This window comes from Rhipicephalus microplus, chromosome 2 (assembly GCF_043290135.1).
Source record: "Rhipicephalus microplus isolate Deutch F79 chromosome 2, USDA_Rmic, whole genome shotgun sequence".
Classification (NCBI taxonomy): domain Eukaryota; kingdom Metazoa; phylum Arthropoda; class Arachnida; order Ixodida; family Ixodidae; genus Rhipicephalus; species Rhipicephalus microplus.
In genome coordinates, this window is record NC_134701.1 from 269,442,429 (window position 1) to 269,460,235 (window position 17,807).

Here is a 17,807-nt window from a genome sequence, read left to right on the forward strand (position 1 = left end):
TCGGGCCCAGGTGAACCGCAGATCAAGAGATTGTGTTCTAATGTGCATGCATTTTTGCTGCAGGCTTTGCCTGTAATTTCTATTTCTTCCACTCCGTACCCCTCCCTGATTTGAACCGTTGAATAGTACGATTTTGTTTGTATACTTGTGTAAGTGTTATGGCTTGTGCTCTGTTGAAGTTTGTGTGAGCTTGAAGATAAATGATTCTGCCCACATAGAAGTGTTTAGTGATTTCAGTTTGCGTGGTCAGTTAGTCTTTGTGTAGTCGAATCAATTCAGTGGAGTCAGGATCATTTATATAAGCGTGCCGGTCGGTGATATCGCGGGCGACGCTGTTGGCCGACTCGTTTGGATTGACTTGTAGGCCTTCTATTCTACCCATGTGTCCGGAGAACCAGTAAGTGTACCTAATATCCATGCTTTTTATTTTAATGACTTCTATGGCAGCTTCTGGACCAACCCGTTTTCTGCTAAAAGCGGTGATTGTCTGCCTGAAGTCACAATAAATTTTGGTGCAATTCCTGGTCGTCTATGTCACGGCTATAGATATATAGTTACTCTGCGATCTCGGGTTTATTGGTATAATTCATGCAGCGCTTGTGCAGTCCCCATTGTGATTTACTACGACTGCGGAGTAGCTGGGTCGGCCCCTGTACTCTGCAGCATCCGCAAATACAGGTACCCGTCCCTGCTCTGTCTAGTCTCAGGATTAATGCGATTTGCTATCGCCTTTACGTGAGATATTTTTTTTACAAGCACACGTATTTCCCGCCCGAAACACATTCAAGTACAATTTGAGAAGAGGGATATTCATTTTTGGTGTGTTGTTTCAAAGTACACGCAAACAATCCTACTGGGCGAAATGCCACTCTCTCCCCAATTCAAATTAAGCATTGAATTTGGTAAGCGCATGATAAAAAACGCGAAACAAAAGATTTGGATGTATGTTCCCTTAGCACGTAACAGCACCCAAGTTAGCCTCGCAACCAGAGGCCTTAGAAATGCTGCCTTTTGGGCTAGTGTTTCGCGCTAAATTCGTGTAGCAGAGATGTCAGACCTTGCGGGGGAAATACGAGTTGGTCTGCCATTACTGCTATAGCCCAACAAGTAGTCCTTCTTAGGTATATTTCCATTACATTGCGCAATTCTATGGGTATTCTCTGTCATCATTTACCGGGGTTTTGATTGACCCCATCAGCTCTGATGCTTTCCGTGCAAGCGCTTCCTTTTGTCCTGTTTATTTCTTGTGTACACGTTTTTTTTTTCTTGCACTTGTTTCTTGCCATAATAACCACGGGTCCGAATGTGTGCATTCATTCAATTTATTGTGTAAAAAAAGTGTATCATCAGTACAATAATACTTCGGGTCCGAGCAGAGTTAATGAACCAATACTTTATCTTCAACATGCCATATGCATTACCATAATTCTAGCATCACATTTTTCTTTGCAACAAGCAGACTCTATAACACAATAGCTACTTGTTTAAATGCGTGTGATGCGGAACAAAAAAAAAATGTCCTTTATTGCATCCTTGAGGGGTCCTTACGTAAAGCCGTAAGCACAGACGCTTCAAGGCACATTCTGCTTGAAGATCCCGGATTCCGTGATGTTTTCTAGAAACAGAGACGTACCATCAGACGTGTTGAACATTCTCTGCAAAGTATCTCTTACCTGCTTCCGGAATGAGAGCCTGCGTTACTACGAACCTTGCTCTGATGTTCGAAGTGTTCCACGTCGCCGCTGTATCGAAAGGAGCAAATATATTTCAACCTATAGTCGCTGAGGGTGGAGCCGAAGGTTTTATTATCCCAACGCGCAAAATCATTGTGTGCAATAACAGTCATGCTGTTTATGTTATCAAATGTTATATGAAACAATGTTGGAAATATACTTGACAAAATTGACCCGATACCGAATGTGGCGTTAATTAGGGCGCTCGTAAAGAGTCCCATTTCGCTCTTGTGTGTATTTTTTTTTTGCGCTTGATTCTTTCAGTGACAACCACAGGTTAATTGTGCGCATTCATATACTTAATGTTCATATATTTCCGTTCCCTGCTTCCCGCATATATAGCACATTGGTTTCCCTTCACGTTGGACCCAGATTCATGCCAGCTTCGTTGTCGCTAACACTAACCAACTACACGCTGCCATTATTAAGGCACACGACATGAAATTTGTCATTACCCTATAGGTATAGTAGCTCAAGAGAGCGCAGGAAGTGTTACATGCTCCTCACATATGTATCACCAATTTAGTTGCGTTCAATTTTTATCAATCAATAAATATATTTCATAAGGGGAACTGCGCGTGTGTATACAGTAGGTGTAGCGCATACATGAAGTTATTACATCTGCGCAAATAGTAGAATTCAAGGAGAGTGATCTTAATCTTTACACGTTGCTCAGTATTTCAGCTATAGCTCAGAAAAATGGGGCCGTTCGACCCCCACCAAATTTCATAAAGGGAAACAAGGATGATAACCCGTTTTCTTGCTTCTGGTGAGGGATGGTAAAATGTGTATATATACTTCTTGACATTTTACTAAAAATTGCTTATACTCGTAGTGCTAGGAAACGATGAATAGCGGCTGAAATACGCCTCAAGAATTAACTTTAATATAACTTGTCAGTAAGATCTATTTCTTTCACTGCTTCAATTAGCCAACAATAAGTAATATTTGTCCGGTAGTTTAGTTTTTGTTTGCTGGTGTGTTTTTATTACGCATTATTCAAGCTGAGGGCATCAACCCAATGCTTTTGTATTGCGGCAAGCAATTGCAGGCCACATTGGTTTCGAAGGCGTGCCACTGGTCTATAAAAGGAGTGCCGTGTCTCAGTTGACAACAAACGCGTTTCTAAACGCTCGTAAAAATACACGAAGTAACAAACAGTGGATATGCTTACCCCAGTTAACTAGATCCACGAAAGTATCTGAAACCACGATGACACAAGGAACTCTTTAGCGGCTGAGGTGAGAAAGAACAAACGACAAGGTCACAGCGCCTCGATCGTCGAGGAGCCTCTCGGGTCACGCGGAGAGAGAAGCGAGCGAAATGAGCAAGTTTCGCGACTGTCGCAGTTCTCCTCCGCGCTACAAGCGGCGAAAAAATTTCTAAACGAAACACCCGTCCAGCAAACATTTCTTTTTGAACAAACAGAAGCGTCGAGAGATACTGCAGCCTCCGCAAGAAGTGACCCAGCAAATTTACCGGTTGTGCCGAAAAAAATTGCAAACTGTCGCATTGTGCAGACAAGGAATCTCACTCGCGAGCAAACTTTCCTTCCAAACGGCATTTGATTTAGGATGAATTTTGCTGAATTACAAAATGCACTGTACGAACCCACATAGATTTTATTTATGATTGCGGTTACAACAATTCAGACATTGACACAGATGCACGCACACCATCGATCGGTGGGCATAACGCTGCACATAAAAGACTCGGGCACATGAAGACATGAGGTAACACACACAGGGTGCAGACTTTCATCAAATTTATTTCGGAGCAGAGAGACCCTGTTATATACTTTGCGTATACATAAACGCACATGTCCCAGAGAACAACATCGAACACGCTTGCGAATGCACTCAAAAAGAGAGTTATTTCCACATTTCGTGGGGATGCCTAAACCAACCACTAAATTTAGATACCTTTTTAGGTCTCTAAGTACAAGCTTGTAATACTTTCGTACAAGCTTTGTAATACTTTCGAGCAATGGGAGGCACAGCTCGCCAGCTCTGACCCAGAGGTGCAGCTTGCACTTCTGCGTCACGTCAGGCATGGCGGCAGCAGCCAGTGGAGCCCTGGACTTGGGGCCCCAACCATAAAGCTCGTGGCCCCTGTCCCAAACCCTTGCGAATAAAGTTTTTCCTTCCTTCCTTCCTTCCTTTTGCTGACAACGCTATGAAAGCCTCACTGACGTACCCATCTTCGTGTTTCGAGATATTCTGTGCTTCCGTAATCAATCGCGTCATTTTATTTCTGCTTTTCTTATATCCGTGTATTTTCTGCGCAGCATCAAACTCGCTAATGGCAAACCGACAAGTCTAAATAGCAACCTCGGTGACCATCCATTGGGCACTAGTGTAAATACGTACACTCAGCAGATTTGTGCACACGAACACTAAATACTGCTATTAGCATTCGGAAATTATGCATGAAACACTGTATCCACATAGTACACAAAGCTGAGAACAGTATACAACACTCTAATCATATGGCTGTCAATGCGCGATCAAACGAACTAATAATATACTCAGTAAGCTGGTATTCTAATTATAGGCCTCAAGAAACACCGCGCTTCAGAAAGTACTTCAATGGCGGTTTTCTTTTTCGCCCTGTACGTAGCTAAATCAACGTAGAATTTGATGCAAAAATATGAGCTGCAACTGTAAATGTTCAACCATTTAGCTACAGCTGTAGTTAATATTTTTGTGTAGATGTATTAGGGCCTGCCTATAAGTACGTTTTTTTTTCATATTTTTGTGTAGATGTATTAGGGCCTGCCTAAGTACTTTTTTTTTTTTCATGTGCTTCAACTTTCCAGGCTTCCATAATCGCGATGGTTACACAGAGACAGGCAATGTCTGTTCACGCTTATATGAATGGCTGTGGTCAAAATGTAATTTTTGTTTGAGGGTACTTGTTAGGCCTTTAGAACTCTCGTTTTAAGCCTTTAGAACTGCAAATGTAGTTAGGTTGCCTAAATTGAGCGAATATTTCCCGAGTTAACGACTCTTATACTGTAACGCGAGAAAATATTAAATGCTAGAAAGCGAGAAGTATACCGAAACTAACGCACGTATCATCCACCACTTGTTACCTCAGATTCTTTTTTTTTTCACTACTGGTGTGAGTGCTTCGGTCCGTATGCATTCCATTACTGGACAACCCGCGAAGCGGCAAAAAAAAAAAAAACTAGGCGCCTTCGACGTGGACAGCATTTTGTGATGAAAAATACGCACCCATGCGTGACACCAGACAAAAGCTATAGTATTCATGTTACATGCGACTAACGAGTCAAGCATATATAAGAGTGCGAAGGTGAACACTTAGGTAATGACAAACTTACCCTCCCTGAATGCGTAGATCATGAAGGCGGCGAAAAGGGACATAATCGCCATGGATATCATGCTGATCTTAGCACAGCACCACCGAGTACACAGTGGGGCCGCAATGGGCCTGCATGAACAAGAAAAGTGTAGGAAAAAATCGTTTCGCCTCGGTGGGTATACTCCACGCGTTTGTAATCATAAGTGTAATATGAGGCGTAATGTTTTGCTTGTTGCCTAGACTGTTGTCCTTCACAGTGCTTCTTGATATCACAATTGTAAGCACCTTCGCACAATTGTACCTTTGAAGCTTGGCGTTCTATGACGCCAGCGTGACTCACAAATAGTTTCCAGATAGTTAATGTCATAATAGAGGTTTGCTTTTCTCTCTTACGATAATAAACGAAGTGGAAGAAACTTAGATAGATAAGAAAATGTTTCTCATGTGTTTTCATTTTTTGCTCAATAATACTTTAATAATCTGTTCAAGTAGTATGGCACCATTTCCACCGTATTATTAGTTTTTGAAATCGCTGCGCAAAGAGCTGAAAACTGAGCGTCGTGTGGAAGGTCGTCTCACTTGACACTAAATGTCGTAGAACTGCGCCTTTGTCATTGACGCCTGTAGCGTATTGCCTTTAATTGATATTGGGGTTTAACGTCTTAGTGAAGCGCTCCTGGAATTTCGACCGCCTGGGGTTCTTTAAATGCACCAAAATCTGAGCACATTGGCCTACAACATTTCTGCTTCCATCGGAAATACAGCCACCGCAGCCAGGATTCGATCCCGCGACCTGCGGGTTGGCAGCCGAGTACCTTAGCCAGTAGACCACCGCGGTGGGGCAGCGTATGGCCTTTATTGACGCTTATAGCGATAAGAATAACACGGCGAGAGTAATGTTCCGCCCGCTGCAAGTGATGACTCACATTTAAAGACAATTGCTGTTCCATTACTTAAAGAACGACCCTGAGGCAGCGCTGCTGGCTCGTTCAACTTACGCAGTGGTTGGACCGTATTCCGTAAAGTCAGTGACGCTGATGCGCTATCCCTTCATAGTTTTCACGTCGCATATTAATAGTGTAGTGGAATGCTGCCTAAGAAACATATTCAAATATGAAAACACCATCGTACCTTATATATTGTCCGGCCTTCCGAGGAAATATTTACAAGTTGCGACGCGGGAACGGGAACCTTCATCTAGAAGAAGCAAGGTGGCTTTAAAATTGAAATCTAATCCTTTCCAAGCCGCTATAGATATCTTCGTTCTCCTTATCAAAATCACTTCCTGCCCGAGGTAGAACATGATTTAGATGCCCCCACTGCAGGAATAAGGCCCACGATTTCATCCTCGACCTTGGAACATCAGTGTGACGCCAATTAATTGTGGCAATTTAAAACCATTGGTTGTATACTGGAAAATATTTGAGGCACAGGAAACTCAAGCGCAGAATAAGACCTGAGACGGCATACGAGTCTATATACGAACCTTGAAGTAGCGCTTCTACGTCATCGATTCTTTTTTTTTTTTGTGCGCTAAAAATGCGGCAAAAAAGGGGGTATCACGACTGCAAACAGCGCAAAAAAACGATGACATAGGAAATACAGACAGGACCAAGCGCAGCCGTCTCTTTTGAATAAAGAGAACGCCGACCACGCAAAAAAAAAAATACGAAAAAGACTTTTCGGCTCTCTTTACTGGAGCCTCGTTCACAATGAAAACGAGTGTCTTTGACTGCGCAGTATTTGAATGCGAAGGGCTGTGTTTGGGATCGCATGAACTTAACTACATTTCCTCGTTTTACCTGCCTAACCTGGTTACTTGATTACCATCAATACATTCTTCCTCTCTCAATATTTCTTTTTATCTCTCTCTCTCTCTCTCTCTCTGTGTGTGTGTGTGTGTGTGTGTGTGTGTATGTGTGCGTGTGCGTGTGCGTGTGCGTGTGTGTGTGTGTGTGTGTGTGTGTGTGTGTGTGTGTGTGTGTGTGTGTGTGTGTGTGTGTGTGTGTTTAAAGAGACGCTAAAGTCAACTAAAAATTTACGTCAGAGTCAAAGCTCGCTGTATGACAACATATAAAACGAGAATATTATCAACAACATTGCCCTACTTGCCGAGAAATTGAGGTAAATGCACGAGAACACATGCGCCACAGTATGACATCCTCAAAATTACCCCGATGACATCAGATGGACCGCCTACAAGTAATCAGTAGTTGTCAACCTAGCTGCACTAAATGAAGAACCTTACGTGCATCAAGAGACGCTATAAAATGCTGCCTGTTCGTTTCTGCTTAATTCATGGAAAAAAAAAAAAACCTCCGGACGTTACGATGGGGAATGGCGCGAGTGGTTCAAAATTTCAATTTTCGCGTAGTTACACTGAATAGGTAGTGTCATCTAGCGGGGTGCAGTTGAATAAAAAAAGTCTGATATCGGAGCCAATGGTTGGAAATTGATCGATGACCGTTGTTGCTGCTGTGGCTACCACAGTTTTCTGTTTGCTGCTATATATATACTAGCGCAGTAAAGCCGGGCAACGTTGTGCACGGCAACAGAGTGACTTGAGTCGGTCCGGTCGGTCCGCTTCTTGAGGCGGGTAATTTGAAGTGCGCTAACCCGATGCGGACCACTTAAACGTGATTTTATTTCAAAATAGGCCCTTTTGGCACAAAAGTAACACTACGAGGTTTCCGGACTGCTATTTCAACAATCAACGTCAACTTAATAGTTGCCGTTAGTGTTCCTTTAGGTGAATGATTTCATAAGTGCAACTCACGGTATAGCGTGTGGGCGTGAGTGGCGCAGTACTTGCGGTGGCCTGTTGGTTCGAGGCACTTCCGAGTTCAGGGGCAGTGTTGATCCGGCCATCGGGGCTTCAGAGCCGGAGAAGTGTTCGGGGCGAACGGGTGCTTCTGGGACGTCCACTCTGAGAACCTTGAAGCAACACATACGGTGACGGATAACTTTAAAAGCAAGTAAAAAAAAAATGAACCTCCGCGTTGGTGTCGATTGAGTACGCGCTTTTACATTCCGCGCATCACGTTCTACCTCATAAGCCGCCGTGACGTCACGTGTCCTGCCGCTTTTCTGAGTGTTCTTGCAAAATTCAAGAAATTAATACCCGATGAAGTGACTGCAGAAAACGCGAACAGGTATTCCTCAAAATGAAGACGCGTCACTGTGGTAAACCACGTCTACAAAAACTTTAAAGTTGTACTTCTGCATTAAAAAGTGGCATGCCACACACATTGATAGAGAAGAGACATCGTTACGTTAAAAATCCGAAGGACGTTCACTATTTAGTGATTTAAATCTGTTTCAACGTAAGAAATGTACGCAAGTTTTTCAAATGATACGCTATCTCGTACTGACTGACCTAACAATTAGTGCACTGTTTCACTATATGCTTCTAACACCGACTTTCTTGAACTAGGTTGGCGCGAAACGCTTTCTCCCATTTTCACTTTTCAAAGTCGGCCTTCCATCTGCATTTCGGAGCCAAACTACGCGAAACTAAAACACCTGAGTGGAATAGACGTTACATCGTGTAGTGGCGCTTTGAGCAATAAATGCAAATCTACATTCTTGACGCTAGCGTCTGAAATAAAGAAACTAGACAGATATTTATTGGGGCTAACTGCATGTTAACCAGGAATTTTTCTGGTGTCTACAATGTCAACAAAGCAAAACTTATTGTTGGGCTACTTGGTGCATGTTACAAGAAAATTAGATGACGCAAAGCACCGGCAAAGGAAACAACGTCCTTTCCACTCTTTCCTTTCGTCATTTTTTTTTCCCGGCGCATAATTCGCGCCGTCTAATTTTCCTGTAACATAAAGCCCTCGTTTTGAACTGATTTTTTAAGTGTTTCATACTGTTGTTATTGCTTCCGCAGGGCCTCTCATACTTTAGGTAAGAAAGAAACCTAATCGCGTCTACATTACGGCTGATTCGTTATGAAGGCGAGAACCGCAAATATTTCGCCAAACGTGACAATTGATCGTCAGCAACGAGACGAATACAGCAAAAGTAAATCATGTGATTACGCCGCCATACGACGGCATCAAGGCACCAGATATTGTCAACATTCGGAATGTAACCACGACGTTAATACATCACATTACGTGAGGCCACATCATGGCATCATCATAGACATCGTCGCTCAGCCAAAGGTGTGCCTATCATGTAGATAGTGCAAAGCCAGTTGAGGCACAAATTGCTTCCGATGTTTCCAATAGCTGGAGACAGTGAAAAATCATGTTCGGAGCTGGAAGCTTTCGCAAGGGCTTGGGAAGGATCCCTACATTAACTGAAAAAAAAAAAGGTGGGGGGGAGGCTCGTTTTCTTCTCATCTCGGTGAATACATAGTGGGTCCCGTGAGTATGTTTTCGTTTTTTTACATAAAATCGTTTGATGCCGGAGTCCAGCAAGACTTCGTTGACGTATTTCCGTCACGGAAATGGCGTCTAAAAATGCACATGATGAGACGGCCCAAAAAAAAAAGTTCTATCAATGGGAGTTGGACCTACGAACTCTCGGTACACGACAACAAATGCCTGGCACGCTATCCACTTCCTCAAGGTCACACATTCGGTTGACTTTACAACGCGCCTTTTATATCTACCCCTTTCTTTTCACAGTGCTCCTGCTCGGCAGTGTGTTTTTGGCGTCTGGTAGCAGTAACTTGAAGTAATGCGTTCTGATCGTGGCTTCGGCGATTAACTCTTGAACGCTGCTACGTCCAGACAGCGACGCTTTTCTGGCTGCCACACCACTTTCTCTTATTACGCCCTGAGCGTTCACTACTAGAGCTACCATAAAGGTATAGTGAACAAGATTACAATTTATTATACACAAAGGGCTGATTATTGACCAAGGCCGTTAGTCAACGGAATGCAGGTGTACCAACCAGCCTCCATGTGGGAGCATCAGCATAAACAGTGCTATCTGCCAAACACCACTAGACATTGTGCAAGTTCTTCTATCATTATTCTATTCGCAATGTTCATAGACTGTCGCGCCGCCTAGCGGAATTCAGGAGCGTCCTTTCATGGATTATCAGTAGGTAGACAATGCTACCTTGTTTGGCGGTGCAAGCCACAGTGCTAACACTGTGGTGGTGCAAGTCACAGTGTTAGCAAGAAACGAACACAAACCGCTTTGTATGTTTCTTGCATCAGTGAATATACCGGACCCTCCATGACACGATAAATCTGATTCGTTCTTGCGAGACTCAAAGTTTTCGTGAATACATGGCAACTCGCGCTTTCGAATATAGACCACAGAGTACACATGTCAGCTTCGCAAGATTTCCTGTAGCCACTATCTAAAGTAAATGTTAACGTCTGACCATTTCAGTTAAAACTCGCCTTGTTTTACGTGCGCATAGCATTCGTCACTGGTGCTTTTGCAGTGCATGAATCCCATAGCATTCATTGTACGCTGCGTCGCTTGTTTTTTACGTTAGTTGATAGATGACAGCACACTGCAAGCGATTCCTTTTTTGCCGGGTATTGGAGCGAAAAGATGTCCGCACCCCCAGATAAACGTGGTGAGTAATGCCGTGTGGGTGTGCGTGGTGAATGACGCCTTGTTGGTGCTATCGAACTCGTTTGGCGGAGAGAATTCCTCAGATTACTTTCAGCAGTGATGTTCAAAGAAACGGTCTTGACGTCGAGGAATTTTCCCTGGGCGCAAATGGTTGTCAACGCGCTGAGAGTGACAGCAACGATGTACGATCAGCTGCTAGCTCACGAGCAGAGAGTTGCACTTCACGTCCCGTCATGCACTAATGTTTTTCCACGCTTGTAAGTCACATTGATTGTATTTATTGTATAGTATCCTTCAGCTAACTCAAAATAAAAGCATACTTTTTCTTGTGCTTTTAATGTATCCCAATTACAGTGGATATTAAAAAGCGCCGCATGCCGCCAACATGTTTGAGCTCGACCAGCGAAGCGAAATAGTTAGAGCAATGAAATATGCAATTATACGGCTACAGTCCGCGCTAACTTCTGCACTTCGCTGGTGCCGTCTGAACAACGCTGTTGTTAGACGAATTTTCGCAATTTCTATGTTGCGAAAAGCGTACGCTTGCATTTGTTTCGATATCTTTGTTTCGATCGCGCTGATGAAAGCTGCAACATTCATGTGCAGGGAATTGCGAAACGTTAGAGTCTGATTATGGCTGTGACAAAAGTGCTACTTAATGGGAAGTTAAATGCTTGTGTTCAGTTGAAGCAGCGGCTACATGATGCTTGCAGCGCGAGTAACGACGGCGTAATATGTTTGCAAACCATCGTTAAACATTCGTTCCTGTGCAGCCGCAACGGTGTGCTATTCACTAGTGGCCTACTACTGCCGCAAATCCACCAGACAGGCTCGGTACAAATGATCTCACAGTGTGGTTCAGTTCATACGTGAATTCTGGTTCGCGCATTTTTTTCTGTAGCATGCACAGGATTGCGCAAAGCATCGTTGATACATGGTCGATCAGCTGACTTCACCACTCCTTGCACTGCGGCGAGAATTGAGGTAGCGAACATTCAGCAGTTCCTATTGATTGGGATAGTACTTTGTTTCGATATACATTCATTTGACGATCAAGAGTTCATCCGGTGAAAGCGGCGCCGGGAGTACGCCCGCGCGTCCTATCTTGTGCGAGTTCACGGGTTGATCATGATTCCGCAGCCATCTTGGATTGCACGGCGCGCCACCCATACACGTCCGACTCTACCCAGGCGGCGCTGCGAGAAACGCCGCCACCAGCGCCCCCATCGACGCACCGGCCATAAATGGGTAGTGCAAAGGGAACCGTCTGCAAGCAAACCAGAATAAGCCTTCCTCTTTCCTTGGTATTCAGGTGCGGTTTTCTGAATATCAAGGACCTGGCAACTCCTTCTTTCAGTCCAACCTCGCTTCAGAAAAGTAGGAAGCTCATCAAAACAAACTTGGTGCAATTAAAAAGTTGTTTAAGTTGATTAGGCGTACCGCAACTGGCAATTTAACTGCAAGAGAGCCGAGGTAAGCACATCGAGTCCGAGGCAAGCACTCCGACGTGCGTTCTGTAACGCCTAAATGCGTTAAACTTGGGCATGCATATAATGCCAGAGCGATGAAGTGCATACACGAGCAATCTATCTTACGATCAGTGGCATGAAGCCCGCTTTATCCGACGTGAATAGCCCTCGCAATTTTCGCCTTTGCAGTTGCATTCTCCATCTATCTTTCCATTTCTGTGTGTTGTACTGTTTTATTACGCATGCTAGAATGTTCTGTCGAAGGCTGTCTTCCGTTTGTATATGCTGCAAAAGGGGATACTTGCGTGTCCACTTTCTCGGTGTACAACAGAAAGCAAAACCGAGGCCTGCGAGATAGCTACGGCCATAATTGAAACCAACGAAAAAAAAAGAAAACACTTTAGGGGTGTTCTCCGCGTCTGGTAGCGGTAACTTGAAGTAATGCGTTGTGATTGTGGCTTCCGGTCGAGATAATTCAGCGACTTACCTGTCTGACGCACATGTTCCCATTTCCTAGTTTAAGGTTGACAGCTTGGGCTAGTTGGTATACATGGCATGGCGATAGTTATAGCGTGAGAACAAAACGACGACACAGAGACAAGAAGGAGACGAAGGACACAAGCGCTAACTTCCAACTGATTTTATTGCGCAGAGCGTGAAAATATATAGAGGAGAAAGGAACCATGTGACAAAAACCATATGGCACAAAGAGCAAAACACGAGGAAGAGAAAAGAACAACAAAAAAACAAAAGCACAGAAAAAAGCAAAGAAAATTCTATAAGGAAACGAAACAGAATAGTAAAGGTAATATAACTACTTGCGCGCACCAAAACCTTCGATTAACCTTAGTTCCTTCTCGGACAGAGACACGGAGCGCTTGCTAATGCATGACACCTGTTCACGTGCCATCTGCGCCCTCCGGGTCTCTGTTCGAGAAGGAACTAAGGTTATTCGAAGGTTTTGGTGCGCGCAAGTAGTTATATTACCTTTACTATTCTGTTTCGTTTCCTTATAGAATTTTCTTTGCTTTTTTCTGTGTTTTTGTTTTTTTGTTGTTCTTTTCTCTTCCTCGTGTTTTGCTCTTTGTGCCATATGGTTTTTGTCACATGGTTCCTGTCTCCTCTACATATTTTCACGCTCTGCGCAATAAACTCAGTTGGAAGTTAGCGCTCGTGTCCTTCGTCTCCTTCTTGTCTCTGTGTCGTCGTTTTGTTCTTGCACTATAACTATCGTCATTCCTAGTTAAAGCCGGAACTTAGAACCTTCCGAGCCCTACGTGTGTAGTGCTGTGTGATGGCGACAACTAAAAATTATCGGTGGTCGCGGAGCATGCGATGTTTATCGCACGCGTCACCTGTTTACTGCTGCACGGCGCACACCGTGGTCAGAGGCTCTGTTAAGCTTCACAATCAAAGTTACTACGCTTCTCCGTCGAGGCAGCTCAAAGCAATAACAGGAGACCTACATTATCACACTTTCTCATGCGACCGGCTGTGGAGAACGCGAGTAATTCGCTTACCCAACACGTTCACGACGGCCGCGTATCCAGCGCTCTCGCCTTTCTGCTTCGCGAAAGCAGCGGAAATTAGTGAAACTGTAGTTCTTTACGTCCATGGCAATTCACAACGCAACAGTATCGCCGACTGGCGTCTTTTTTTTTTTTCGTAAAGCGCGTAGCTTTTGCTTCTGCTCTTGTTTTCGCCGTCGTTCTGGTGAGTGAACCTGCAAGCACTTACTTCACGGTGGTTCGGTGACGCGTCCGACTAGCGGAGAGAAATTCGTAGCTCTTTTTTTTATGTGTTCAATGCACAAATACAGTCATTGTTTCATACGCTGTAGTTGCAACTCGTTGCGCAGCAAACTGTGCTAGGGAGTGGGGCTTTGCACTACTCAAAACTGCGTCGACAGGCAGCGCTGCATGCATGTGCACAAAACAGCAGACTCTGAAGTCTATAGGCCGTGGGCATTTCGAATAGTGGCCATTCGAATACTTCTATAGGGACACGTTTTACTTTCGTGTTATAGCGATCCTTATGGAGAAGAGACCAACCATCTTTTTTTTTTCTTTAGTACTCAGTTTCAATTTTTGATGCGTATGCCTTTCTTTCATGTGCTGTTTTACTATACCTGCACAGAAGGCTTGCTTTGAGGGCGCGGGGCAGGTTGCACCACAACCGTCTCTAGGGGTGGTGGTTCGTTGGCTGCCGCGTCAATCTCGAACGCTGACGCTGAATGTGTTTGGCGCGGCGCGAAGGAGCCGGTCGCAGGCGCTTCAGTCACGACAACAGGCCCTCCTTCAGAAATCTGTGATGCCGATTGGGTGACGCTCACTACATCCAATGGTTCCTCGGTCGGTAGCGGCTCGGCCTCGTCTTGACTTGCAGCTTCGCTTGGGGCTAGTGAACACACTGGCGGTGAAGGTCCTTCATGCTGCCTTTGAAATAACGAGATATGAGGTAAAAAAATGTGACATACTTTGGAAGATTGAATGATCATGATTCTGTTCTCTGCTAGCATGCTTAAATACCTGAGTTGTTACAACGATCGGCTGGATATCGTTCGTACATAGGTTCGAATCTCGCCTAGTCCAGCAGTTTTTTCCTTTCGGCAAGAATTTTCCCTGTTCTCTTTCTTGGTATACCTCATTTTGTTTTTTTTTCTTTCTCCCTGTGCTCGTTATCTCACCAATTGAAATTATCGCATCTTGCGCCGGACAGATCAGTGGACGTGTTCAGGTAGCGAAGCAGAAGATGAAGAAAGAAGAGCGCAAAGAGTCCATGGGCAGGTTCATGTTAATGACAGTTTTCTATCGACGACTAAGGGCATTAGGAAAAGCTTAGCAGCGCCGCTCTAACAGGCTATCTGTTTAAGAATGTCGATCCCTGCAACGATGTAGTCACAGCTGTGGACGGCATCATCATGATGCCTCATCCCTTTAGGGCAATTCTGTATCAGTAAACGGAAGTTAACATCAATAGTCTTGTGAGATCGAAGGAAAGTACAGTCAGTTTTGTGTTCAACAAATTCGAGATCTGATTCCTCACTTAGATTATGAGAACTGACAAAACCCGGCCGCTCGAGCCTAAACGGCCCAAAACGCAGAGCCCTAAATTTTTTGAGGTAACTTCGCACTAGCAGTTCATTCATAAACTCCTCTATGTATATTTTCTTGCATATAACCAACACCTGCATATATGCCGCACCCTTCACTTTAACTCTGCAAAAAGAAGTAACAAGCATTTTTCGCACATATCCCGAACCCTCCCTCCCTTTAGCATTGTTTTTGTATGATAGGCAAGAAATAAATTATATATATCAAGGTAGCGCCACACATCGTATAAATAACTCCATATACTAATCTTGTAATAACGAAATATTTTGTCGAAATTACTTTCATTTTATGTACCATTCGGAGCGCTCTAAACTTGTACCACGCGTCCATGGTATTCAATAAATACATACAATACTAACGCTCGGGCATCACATTGAACCGCACTCGGCTTGCATCTATAATTCGTTTGTTCCATCCCCGTAGATTCAAATTGGCCTCTAGGGAAGGAAACAGAAAACGGACGGGAGGTTGAAGAGCTCAGTAGGTGATGAGGCGAGAGTTGGTAACGGGCTTAGAATATATAAATACAGAAGGGCGTACGCGGTCTCGTTGACCATGTTCTCAGCCAGAAGCTTTAGGTTCGTGGCGCATCCGGTGCGGGCGTCGTGAGCCACGGGTGCGTCTCGGCCACCGCGCAGGCGATCATTGGATTCGCGCAGCGACTCGGCTCCTGGACTCCGGAAGACGGGTGGTCGGCGCTCGAGGGACTTAGTCGGTGACGCGGACGCCATGCCCACATCACCGATGAGGTGCAACATGGCGCTCCGACAGCTCTTCGGTGGCACGGCCCGGCTGCTCGACTTCGGTACGAGGCTGCCTCTTCTGCCTTCCGAATGCAGTTCTGGTCGGGGTAGGATATAAAGATGATACAAATGTTGTATTTTGTGCCGCAAAACCATGATATGATTAAGAAATTGCCGTAATGAAAGGCTCTCTCGATTCGGATCAACTCGGGTTCTAACCTAAATTATGGCCTCCGAGATTAGCCGATGGCGCGCCACCGGCTCATGTTGGAGGCCAGGCCTAACTGTAAGCACACGGGCCGCTAACCTAACACATGGCCTCCGAGATTAGCTGGTGGTGCGCCACTGGCTCATCTCGGAGGCCAGGCCTAAATATAAGGACACGCGCCGCTGCCATTTTACTTCCGCCAAAATGCGGCCGATGTGGCTGGTAGAGTGAAGGAAAAGGCTGAGTTGGCAATATTTTGTGTTGTGCATTGACAACGCTCGCCTATTTGTAGTCAGCTCTAGCGTGCCTACTTGTCAACCAACTATAATGACTGTACCTGTAATAAGGCACTGCCGCAAAAAAGTTGCAACACAAGTCACCCTTAAATCCCGGAAACTGCGGAAGTATTCTGTGTAACTTTTCAACTTAACAGGTGTCGCTTCCGAAAAATATACGAATTTCATATGAAGCCACCCCGAGACTAACTACACAAAAATCAGTCTGTTTCCATGGTTCTGGAAAGTTAAAACAAATTATATATACAGATATTTTTCGTAGTTTGCTGAAATTACGCACCATTTTAGCTACTTGAAACCGATACACTCTTCGCATTTAGCTGTGCTTCACGCAGGTACTCTGTTAAGTGTCATCTCGACGCTATAACACAATAACTCGACGGCTGCATCTATTCATTTTGAACGCCTCATGCACAGTGTCCATGATGAAAGACTATAGCAGGCGAGTTGCCATTGCATAATCCGAGGTAAAAGGCGCGAAGGACGACAACGGACTATGTGTGTGTGTGTGCATCTTTCTCTTGTGTGCATTCGGCTAAAGTGGTTCTTGGGGAGTAGGTTAAAGTAAGCTCTTCGTAAGGTATATAATAGACTAAAAAGTTGGTCACCAGATCACGAATGCGACAGGAGTGACCTGTGGATCTTCGGAATCTGTTCAAGGTATTGCGAACTCACGAACCGGATGCGTCGGTCTGCGTAGTGAATCCTGAAGATGTGCAGCCGCTCAGGCCCTCCATCGACGTCCCCTCCAGTCGCCGTGTCTCGAATGTTTGCTGCCTGTCCGCGCACGCGGTTGAATCATCCCCGTTCAGCGCCTTTCCGGGCAATACGTCTTTTGCCGTCAGGGAGGCTTCTCCCGAACCCGGTGCGACCTCACCAATGCTCTGCACATCAGTCATGTCGACGATGAATGTTTTGTCAACGAAGCTCGGGCTATGCGCAACGCATCAGATCGGTGACGCTTTCGTTGGCCAGTGACTGCCTCCCGGCAGACTACTGGCAGTCAGGGGCAGGCGGAAATGCCCCTGCAGTCCATTCGGCTACATTGGGCATAACGGTTGTGATGATTACAATGTTACTTCATATATGACCCGTACCCACATTTGCGGATTGGTGGAGAATCTCTCGTATGAAAATTTTAAATATGTACATAGGCATTTAAAGGGAAAAGCGCCACAACTATTTACTTGCACTTTCAGACCCGAGAGCTGAATAGTTTTCGGGGAGAGACATATTGTACTTCTAGCTGCTGCTTGCTGCTTCTTGATGATGATGATGATGATGATGATGATGATGATGATGATGATGAGACCCCAGACACAGAGACATGTATTTAGCAAGACTGAAAAGCGAGTATGGTTAGCGAGAGAA

The 17,807-nt window shown here is 44.8% G+C and overlaps 1 protein-coding gene across 1 annotated transcript; it reads right to left on the reverse strand.

Annotated features, from left to right (window-relative positions):
* Positions 1–1,373: 1,373 nt before the first annotated feature.
* LOC142794915 (uncharacterized) lies at positions 1,374–17,493 on the reverse strand. The gene is made up of 8 exons (XM_075885959.1): positions 17,116–17,493; positions 15,730–16,030; positions 14,205–14,511; positions 7,834–7,991; positions 5,077–5,186; positions 2,908–2,934; positions 1,674–1,742; positions 1,374–1,615 (listed from the first exon to the last, which is right to left on the reverse strand). The coding sequence occupies exons 1-8, from the start codon at positions 17,333–17,335 to the stop codon at positions 1,572–1,574; spliced, it is 1,236 nt and encodes a 411-aa protein (XP_075742074.1). The 5' UTR covers positions 17,336–17,493; the 3' UTR covers positions 1,374–1,571.
* Between the last annotated feature and the right edge of the window lie 314 nt (positions 17,494–17,807).

Excerpts from the sequence above, each read along its gene's own strand:
- LOC142794915 (XM_075885959.1), bottom strand. The coding sequence starts at position 17,335 with ATGACTGATGTGCAGAGCATTGGTGAGGTCGCACCGGGTTCGGGAGAA. Across the intron at positions 14,512-15,729 it reads AACATGGTCAACGAGACCGC|GCAGCATGAAGGACCTTCAC; the intron begins GTACGCCCTTCT and ends GTTATTTCAAAG. Across the intron at positions 1,616-1,673 it reads GGCTCTCATTCCGGAAGCAG|AAAACATCACGGAATCCGGG; the intron begins GTAAGAGATACT and ends CTCTGTTTCTAG.